At 58.7% G+C, this 9,184-nt stretch overlaps 1 protein-coding gene across 1 annotated transcript; it reads left to right on the forward strand.

Annotated features, from left to right (window-relative positions):
• The first annotated feature begins 1,143 nt into the window (after window positions 1-1,143).
• CHPF (chondroitin polymerizing factor) lies at window positions 1,144-6,326 on the forward strand. Its single transcript, XM_064661114.1, has 4 exons — window positions 1,144-1,534; window positions 2,748-3,312; window positions 3,450-3,632; window positions 4,056-6,326. The coding sequence occupies exons 1-4, from the start codon at window positions 1,230-1,232 to the stop codon at window positions 5,316-5,318; spliced, it is 2,316 nt and encodes a 771-aa protein (XP_064517184.1). The 5' UTR covers window positions 1,144-1,229; the 3' UTR covers window positions 5,319-6,326.
• The last annotated feature ends 2,858 nt before the right edge of the window (window positions 6,327-9,184 follow it).

Below are 9,184 nucleotides of genomic sequence, written 5' to 3' on the forward strand. Positions count from 1 at the left end.
TCTGTGGCTGCTGGTGCTCCCAAGGGCAGGTGGGCTGCGTTTCATGGGGAGGGTGGAATGGGTTCCCCACCAGCCAGAGTAAATCCAGAGGCACTTGAGAGTCCCAGTGCCTGTGACGCTGCTGGAAGTGAAGCCATAGGCTGGGAATGGGCGGAAAGGCCAGGTCCTCCTTCTTGTCCTTATTCAGTAATGCCTGGCACTGAGTGGCCATGTAGGGCTGCTGTCCTTGTAGCTTCTGGGTTGGATCATTCCTGTGCTGGAAGCTCTGTTTGTGCAGCAAACTCTGCTCCGAGACGCTTTTTCCAGCTCTATCTGCTCGGGGGGCTCTTTCTGGCAGCTGGTGCAACAGTGTCTATGTGCTGCAGACAGCTCATGGTGGAATGGTGACCCAACCAAAGGAGCCCACTTTGGTCCAGTTTGACTCACATGATAGGGGTCCCTGCTGCTGGTATTTCCTACAGTTTGCCTGTCCTCTGGGATGGTTTGCTGCTCTGCATCCAAGGGGTTTCCAGCTGGCATACCTGGCGTGCTCAGCTGCCAATTGCAGCCCGCGGCTCACGCTTTGCTGAGGCCAGACCCTCACCCCTCATCCACCCACAATCACTGGGCACCTCCTGAGGACTTTCAGGTAGAGCCCAGCGCCACCACCCACATCTTTTGGAAGACCCTCGGGCAGAGATTTGGGGAACGTGTCGCTTGAAGCCCACCATGAAATCACCAGCGTCGTAGTTTGGGCTGTCCCGGGGAGGAGACACACGGCCCCGCGGCGGCCACCCTGCCCCGGGCACAAAGGGCCGGGGAAACGCGCCCTTAAGCCGGCTCAGGTGCCAGGTCCCCGGCGGACGCGCTTTCCAAGCCGAAGGGCGCTCTGTGGGCGGGGGAGCTGCACTGCTGCCCTACAGCGCCGGGGGTGCACACGACGGCACGGGGCAGCCCCGCCGCGCCTCCCCTGCTCCGGTCGGTGCCCCTCAGGGGTGCGGAAGGTCCCGGCCGTGCCCTCGGGGGGTCCCCGCCGCGCGGTCTCCCAGCAACCTGGACCCGCCCCCAAACCGCCCCCGCCCTGCGATTGGCTGAGCAGCCGCGTGACGCGCCTCCCGCAGCACGGCCCATTGGCCAGAGCGGGTGACGCGAGCGGGGCGGGGCCAGTGGGTGACACGTCGGACGGCGGCGCCGCCAGCGGCCCCCGGAGCCGCCCCCGGTCCCGGTCGTGGTCCCGTCCCGTCCCGGCCATGCGGCTGTCGCTGGTGCTGTCGGTGCTGCGGCCCGCCGGGCCCGTGGCCATCGGCGTCTCGCTGGGCTTCACCCTCAGCTTGCTTAGCGTCACCTGGGTGGAGGAGCCCTGCGGGCCGCCGTCGCACCCCGCCACCCGCCCGCGCCCCGACGGCGGCCCCGCGCCGCCCCCCGGCCCCGCCAACGGCAACGCGGCGCGCAGGCCCAACGCCGTGCCCGCCGGGCTGGGCGTCGACAGCTGGGAGCCTCGAGTCGTGCCCTACCGCCCGCCCAGCTCCGGCAGGGCCGCCAAGAAGGCTGTCAGGTGCGGGGGGGCCGGGCCGGGCCGGGCTGGGGGAGCTGGGCCCCGGTGAGGGCGGGCGGCCGCGGCTCCCCGGGCTTTATGTAGTGGTAACTGCGGCCGAGTTCGGGGTGCCCGGGTGTGGGCGTGTGCCTGCCGGGCCGCGGCAGGGGAGCTTTCCAGGAGGCCCAGCGATGTACTTTATCCTCCCTGCAGCCACCTAGGATTTTTCTCTCTGCAAGCGCCCTCTGCCCCCCCTTCTCCTTACTCCCAGCCCTCAGCAGGCACTCAGAAGAACCTCCTGCCCACGCTGCTGCCTGCTGTGCGAAGGTTGCCCTCTGTGCAAAGGTTCCCTGCTATGCGAAGGCTGCCTGCTGCAGCACGTGCTGCCAGGCACCCTGCCACGGTCCCCTCCTGCCTGAGCAGGGACCCCTCCCGCGGTGGCTTGTCCCCACCCGGCTCTGCAAACTCCAGCCTGCTCCAGTGCCGGCTGCAGCCCCGTCTCAGTGTCCCCTGGATGACAGGGGGCAGGCAGTGAAAGGGCCTCCTTGTCCTGGCGAGGTGGTGGGCGGATGAAGGGGGCTGAATGGGGCCAGTGTGTACCAGGCAGCGGCTGGGGGACGGGATGGGGGGGTCGCTTCCTGCCGCTGCACCAGGCTGGGAGAATTAAACCTGAAAGTCATTCTGAATGTGACAGCTGGGGGCCGTGGTGGGGAGGGGGACACAACCAGCCCCTTGCTGGCTTCAGCCACCTGTGTGGGGCCTGACTTCCGCAGGGAGGGCAGCAAGGACTCTCCTGCCTGCCTTTTGTAGGGCACTATGTCTGGTAAGGGCAGCAGGAAGGTGCTTCCCAGTTTGTCTGTCCTGGCTGGGGCTGGCCTCATAGTGTGGGTGCCTGGTGGGTCATGTCTCTGCTAGGGCTAGGGTGTGCAGCCCTGTTTCCTGCTTTTAGCTGTTTTTAGCCTTTTGAGAGCCTCTGTTTTAAGCTGGACTAGCCAGCTCGTGGGAAGGGAGGGTCCTCCATGGTCTCAGGTTGACGGGGGAACTCAGCAAAGTACTCTGCTGTGCCTCTGGTATAGTGGCAGCTGGTGATGCTGGGGTGATGTCTTGTGTGCGTGGTTGAAGCCCAGGAGCAGTTCCTGCAGAGGAACCGAGGTTGGTGCCATTGGTTGCAGCAGGGAGGGTGCAGGCTGAGGTGGGGTGCAGTGCCCCAGAAGACATTGTCTTCCTCCTGCAGGACCCGATACATCAGCACAGAGCTGGGGATGCGGCAGCGGCTCTTCGTGGGTGTGCTGACCTCCAAGAGCACACTGAACACCCTGGGAGTGGCTGTCAACCGCACTCTGGCCCACCGCCTGGAGCGCCTGGTGTACTTCACGGGCACACGGGGCCGCAAGGTGCCCCACGGCATGGTGGTGGTGACACACAGTGACGAGCGGCCCATCTGGAACATGTACCAGACTGTCAGATACCTTCTGCAGCACTACGTGAATGACTTCGATTGGTTCTTCCTGGTGCAGGATGATACCTACACAGAGGCACACCGCATCAGCCGCCTGGTTGCCCACCTCAGCATCGACACCCACCTCTACCTGGGCCGTCCCGAGGAGTTCATCGGTGGGGACACTGAGGGACGTTACTGCTACGGAGGGTTTGGCTACCTGCTGTCCCGCAGCCTCCTCCTGCTCCTTCAGCAGCACCTGGAGAACTGCCGCAATGACATCCTCAGCGCCCGGCCCGACGAGTGGCTGGGCCGCTGCATCATCGACTACACAGGTGTCAACTGTGCTGAGGAACATGAGGTAGGTCCTGCAGCAGAGATGTCCTGGGAGGACTAGCCCTTGCAGCCTTATATCATTTGAGCTTGCTGTGCTGGCATCTGCTGGGGTGGGAGTGCAGGCTGGGGCTGGCTGTGACCTATCTCTCCTGACTGGCACAGGGTCTGCATTACCACTATTTTGAGCTGGGGAAGAACGTGGACCCTGAGCGGGAGACTGACCTCCGTTTCCAGAGCGCCTTCACTGTCCACCCTGTGCTGGATCCCCTCCAGATGTACCGGCTGCACAAGTACTTTGCACAGGTGGAGCTTGAGAGCACCTACCAGGAGATCCAGCAGCTCCAGGTGAGACTTGGCTTGGCTGGGAGGGTCTTGGTTCCATCTGTCATCCCCGTGGGCTTTCTGGTTACTCTGCAAGTTTCTCACCTGATCCTGCTGTGGGACACGATCAGTTGAGCCCATGTGGCTACAGAGGCAGTGGTGCTGTCTGGAGAGCAGCTTTAGACCTAGATACGTCCTGGAGAGATGGTGGTGGTTCAGGGTGATGAGGCAAACAGGGTATAGAAGTCTGTCAGCAAAGGCCGGGTAGGGTGGCAGAGCAAACCTGAGGTGCTGGATGGGAATCAGGTTGAAGGCAGAGTTGTTCTGACACTGCTCTTTGAGCCAGCTCTGGCAGATCTCTGAATATCAGGAGTCAGCTTGGCTGCTGCCAGAGCTGGAAGACCTACTTGTGTCTTGGCTGTCACTCCTCCATCTCTCCTCTTGCAGATGGAGATCCAGAATGCCAGCAGCCTGTCTGCTGATGGGGACCACAGCGCCACATGGCCCATCGGCATCCCGCCCCCATTCCAGCCCAAAACCCGCTTTGAGGTGCTGCGCTGGGACTACTTCACTGAGGAGCAAGTCTACGCCTGTGTGGATGGCTCCCCCAAGTGTGAGCTGCGTGGCGCGGATCTGGCGGACGTTGCCGACGTGGTGGCCACGGCCATGGAGGAGCTGAACCGCAAGTACCAGCCGGTGCTCCATGTCCGCAAGCAGCAGCTGGTGAATGGGTACCGGCGCTTCGACCCCACACGTGGCATGGAGTACACACTGGACCTTCAGGTGGAGGTGGTCACCCAGAAGGGGCACAGCCGCTCCGTCACAAAACGTGTGCACCTGGTGCGGCCCCTCAGCGAGGTGGAGATCATCCCCATGCCGTATGTGACGGAGGCCAGTCGCATCAATGTCATCCTGCCGCTGACAGCCCATGACCGGGACTATGCTGCCCGCTTTTTGGAGGCTTATGCGGCAGCCGCTTTTGAGAGCAGTGAGAATGCAGTGCTCACCTTCCTCTTCATTTATGACCCCTTTGAGGCCCAGCAGGTCACCCAAAATGACATCTTCGCCTCTGTGAAGGCCCAGATCACTGAGTATGAGCGCAAATATGCGGAGGTAAAGATCCCATGGATCAGTGTTAAGACAGACGCACCTTCCCAAATCAAGGTCATGGACATTATCTCCAAGAAGCATCCCGTGGACACGCTTTTCTTTGTGGCCGGCGTGGGGACGGAGGTCACCATCGACTTCCTGAACCGCTGCCGGATGAACACCATAAACAACTGGCAGGTCTTCTTCCCCATCCACTTCCAGGGCTACAACCCAGCTATTGCTTACCACAACCAGGTGCCACCTACCACGCTGGACCTGCTGCGGGACGTGGGGCGGTTCGACCGGGATGTCTTCCACGAAGCCTGCTTCTACAACGCCGACTACATGGCAGCACGCACCCGCATGGCAGGTGATGTGCAGGAGAATGAAGACATCCTGGAAACCCTGGACATCTACGACATGTTCATCAAGTACTCCAACCTCCATGTCTTCCGGGCTGTGGAGCCTGCCCTGCTGCAGCACTACCGGCACCAGGCCTGCAACCCTCGGCTCAGCGAGGAGATCTACCACCGCTGTGTGCAGAGCAGCCTGGAGGGCATAGGCTCTCGCTCCCAGCTGGCCATGGTGCTTTTTGAGCAGGAGCAAGGGAACAGCACCTGAACTCTGGGGTGGAGAGAGGCTGGCCCTGCCATGCCATGCCATGCCTGCCTGCTCACCTCACCTCTTCTGCTGCCCAAATCTGTCTTCCTTCTCCCAGCAGCTGCAGGGATTGCTGGTACCCGAGCTCTTGACTTGCCCTGCCGGGGCTGCCTGGACCGGGGTCTGCCATCCCAGGGTGCCTGGGTCTTTCTGGAGTGGCCATGGCTGTGCAGACCCCAGGGCAAGAAGGGGGAAGAGTCACTGAGCTGCAAGCTGGAATGCCTGGCTCCTCATCACATAGCTGCTGGCCCCATCCCTTTGTCCTGTCCCTACTGCCCAGCACAGGGGAGATGGGCTGCCCTGTCCCTTGCTGTCCCCCCTTGACTGGGGAAATGTAGAGCCCAAGGTTCCCCTGCTGCAGGGCCATGACTGCCACGGGGCCTGGAGTGATCCCTCATGGTTACCCCAGTGCCCTGGGACAAGCCTGTGCCCTTCGCTTCTTTGGAGCATTGGCCTGGTTGTGCAGAGAGGGCCATGTCCCTGTGCCTGCCACAGGCTTGGGCAGTGGGATGGGGCATGTCCCACCCCAAAAGAGCAAGAAGGAGGTTGGTTTTGGGGCTTTGCCACTTGGCAATGAGCTGGAGCGTTCCTGGCTGGTTGGGGTGTGGGGGACTTGGCCCCTGGGGCCGGTGGGCGCAGGGGGTGCTGGAGGGGATCCTGCTGTATTCACGTACCGTGAACTGCTCCCCATGGGAACCGTGACCCAGGCCGCTTTGGCCTTCGCAGTATTGATAGGACGTCGGAGGTCACAGCCCTCAAACGAGAGCCTCCTGACAGAGGTTGGATCCCTCCCCAGTGTGGGGGTCGAGGGACGTGGTGCCCGACACTGGTGGGCATGGCAGAGGGTTTGGCTGTGCATCTCCTAAGGAGAAAGTGACTGAGGAGCCTCTCTCTGCTCCTGGTTTGTATTTAATAGGGGAAAAGGAGGGGAAATGGGTTGCATTTACACTAATAAAATGGAGAGATGAACTAGTGAGTCTGGCTGATTCTTTCATGGAGCACCTCTGGGTGTTCCGCTGCACGTCTGTGTGGTGGTAGGTGCTGGCTGTTTGTAAAAACTCTGGGTGCAGCTGGCTGGACAGATTCCTCACAGGCATGCTGCTTTTCCCATGCACCTGCAAACATCCTCTGCCTGAGCTGGGAGATGACTGCCTCTTCCTGGGGAGACTGCAGGAGCCCATTTCCTTATGGACAGGGTGGCAGATGCTGGGCCAAGCAGACACTTGGAAATATGTGCTTGAAACCCTAGAATCATGCACCTCCTCTGATGCCCACGGTCCCTCAGGCTGTCCTGCTATAACTACCTGCTACCAGTCACTGGTGGTGCAGCAGGATGCTGAGCCCCTTGCCACAGAAAGTCTTTTGACTGCTGTCTTTCCTGTTGCTGTAAGCTTGTGGTCTCACCGACCAGTCCTCAGCCCTGTCTGTGCATGGAAGAGCACCAGTGAGGGGCTGGTGCAGCTGTGTGTCCTCCTGCATGTGCTGTCTCTGTAACAGTCTTTGTGGTCTGTGCGTGAGTAATGTGGGACCCCTGCCACTGCCAGAGTGCAGGCTGGCTGCCCAAGTAGGGTGAATTCTGCCCTCCAGCATCTGGGATCAGTTCTGAAGGAAACTCCCAGGCCAGGCCTCGACCTGCCCTCTGCATTGCTGTCACTTTTGGGGCTGTTTTACATCTCAGGCTTCTCAGCAGCTTGTGGTTTCCAGTTCTGAGTTGGGTAGAGCAGTGTCATCCTGCCCTGGACTGTTTCATCTCCTACAGCTCCTATTTTTGTTACAAGGAATGGGGACTGTGTCCCTTGCCTATGCCGCCTGCTGAAGGCATGATTTTCATGACTCCATGTACTCTTCCCACCAGCCCTGTACTCCTAATGTTTTACTGGTTCATGAAACACATATATCAAAGAGACATCTCCAAGAATATGAACTGAACCTAGTCACTGTTACTTATCAAGGCTGTTAGTGCTCAGTGAAACTCATGGAGAGCCTCTGGGCTGTGTGACATGCCTTTCCCAAGGATACCTCATTCATCTATTCCTGCTCCACTCTCGTATCCATGGTGTAGGAGAGTATATGTTTAAATATAATTTTATTATATTTCAGACAGTAGCCGTTAGCTTGTTCTGAGTATTTCTATTTTTGATCTTTCCTGAGCACATTTAAATTCCCTTTAAATGGAAATCTGGGACAGAGGGAGTGAGGCAGATGCAGATGTGTTACAGATACATTTTTTCTCTGAAAAGCAGACCTAGGAGTCAGATGTGATTAGGCATAAGAGGAGTATCCAAATACTAATAAAGCAAACTGGCTTCAAATTGAGTTGGCTGGGAAAAGAAACCCAGAACTGTCATTTAATTATCACAAGACTGTTTAGATAAAGTTGCCGTTGCCTCCTTATTGCTGTTTGCCCAGACTGAGTTAGAGATATTTGCATACTCTGCACTATCAATATCAGCAGAGCCTTCCCGCTCTGACATATGTATGAGCAAATGACAGTGCTTGTTGCACTCCCAGCACTGTAATTGCTCCCTTTTCAAAGGAGCTTGCAGGGTTTGAAGCTGTTTTAGTGTTTGTCAGGTTATCTGCAGCATCAAAACATGACAAAACCCTGGAGAAGGATGTGCAAAGCTTGGGAGAAGGGTTTGGTGACGGGAGGGAGCTGACTGCTGGCTGTGAAGTAAGTGGGCTCACTGTGCCATGACAGAGACCAGGGACGATGGGGACCTACCTGGGCACAACTGCGCTGTGCACCCCTCCTGCCCTCATAAGGCTGGCAGGGACAGGCAGGGCACCAGGGATGATGACAACCTTTGAAAGTGTCAGGAGGAGGAGCCCTGGGTGCTGACATGGGTGACTGAGCATGCAGGAACATTCTGTGATCCCTATCAGGTTTGACTGGTACTTCCATACAATGTGTGAACTTTTGCACTGACGCAGTTCCAGAGGCAGAGCAGCGAAAGGACAATTTTCCCAATGAGGCGGGAGAAAACACATCTCCTACCTTGTAGACTTTTGCTTCCCTTGAGGACACTTTTTAAGTGTTACTGGCTCACCACGCCATCAAGAAGGGCAAAGCAAGTTCCTCTTGGAAAATTTTTCAAAAGAATGAGTGAAGAGCTGGTTCAGAGCAGAGCACTCTGAAGCACAAGAGGGACTGGCTGGGTGCACTGGGGCTGGGCAGGAACTTGCCTCCCCTTCTGCCTCCCCTCTCCTTTCTGCACCAGGGCAAGGAAAGGGACTCAAACTAGGGAAAACCCAAGATGCTACTGTGCTATACTCCCTGCCACCCCCTTCCTCCCAACACCACCCCCCCCCTTCCCCACAGTTTGTTCCCCTGTGCCTCTCTGCAAACACAGCAGTAAGCCTGTGAGTAGAGAAGGCAAAACCTGCTACTCTAGCCCTGCTTGGGTCACTTCAGGCTATGCTAAACCCTGTGACAGAGCTACTTCAGCCCCGGCAATGTTGATCAGTTCGATGGCTGACCTTTGGGAGGAAGTGGGAACTGCGGCCGTGCCAGCAGAGGGCTGGAGGGCAAGGGAAAGTTCAGTGCCTTTTCGTCCCTGTGCTTTCGTTGGGAAGGGGCCAGTGGTGCCTCGCTGCCTGTCCCGCAGGAGCAGCGCTGCCAACCACGGGGCGGGACCCAACTCCAGCAAGCGTTTCCTCCTGTCCGCAAGAGAAGGCAGGAGAGGCTGCTCTGCTTGAGGAGGAGCAGACAAGGAAATGCCAGGCTGTGCTTGTACCAAATCCCTCGGGTCACAGCCCAACGCACTGTTGAACCCTTCTGGAGGGTGTGAGGGGCTTTGATCAGGGCCAAAGCTCAGGGAAATCGG

This window comes from Pseudopipra pipra, chromosome 7, assembly GCF_036250125.1.
Source record: "Pseudopipra pipra isolate bDixPip1 chromosome 7, bDixPip1.hap1, whole genome shotgun sequence".
In the NCBI taxonomy this organism is placed as follows: Eukaryota; Metazoa; Chordata; class Aves; order Passeriformes; family Pipridae; genus Pseudopipra; species Pseudopipra pipra.

What these genes read in the sequence shown, in the direction of transcription:
- CHPF (XM_064661114.1), top strand. Translation starts at nt 1,230, where the DNA reads ATGCGGCTGTCGCTGGTGCTGTCGGTGCTGCGGCCCGCCGGGCCCGTG. An exon ending in ACTGTGCTGAGGAACATGAG is followed by an intron (nt 3,313 to 3,449) that starts GTAGGTCCTGCA and finishes TGACTGGCACAG; the next exon opens with GGTCTGCATTACCACTATTT. An exon ending in AGGAGATCCAGCAGCTCCAG is followed by an intron (nt 3,633 to 4,055) that starts GTGAGACTTGGC and finishes CTCCTCTTGCAG; the next exon opens with ATGGAGATCCAGAATGCCAG.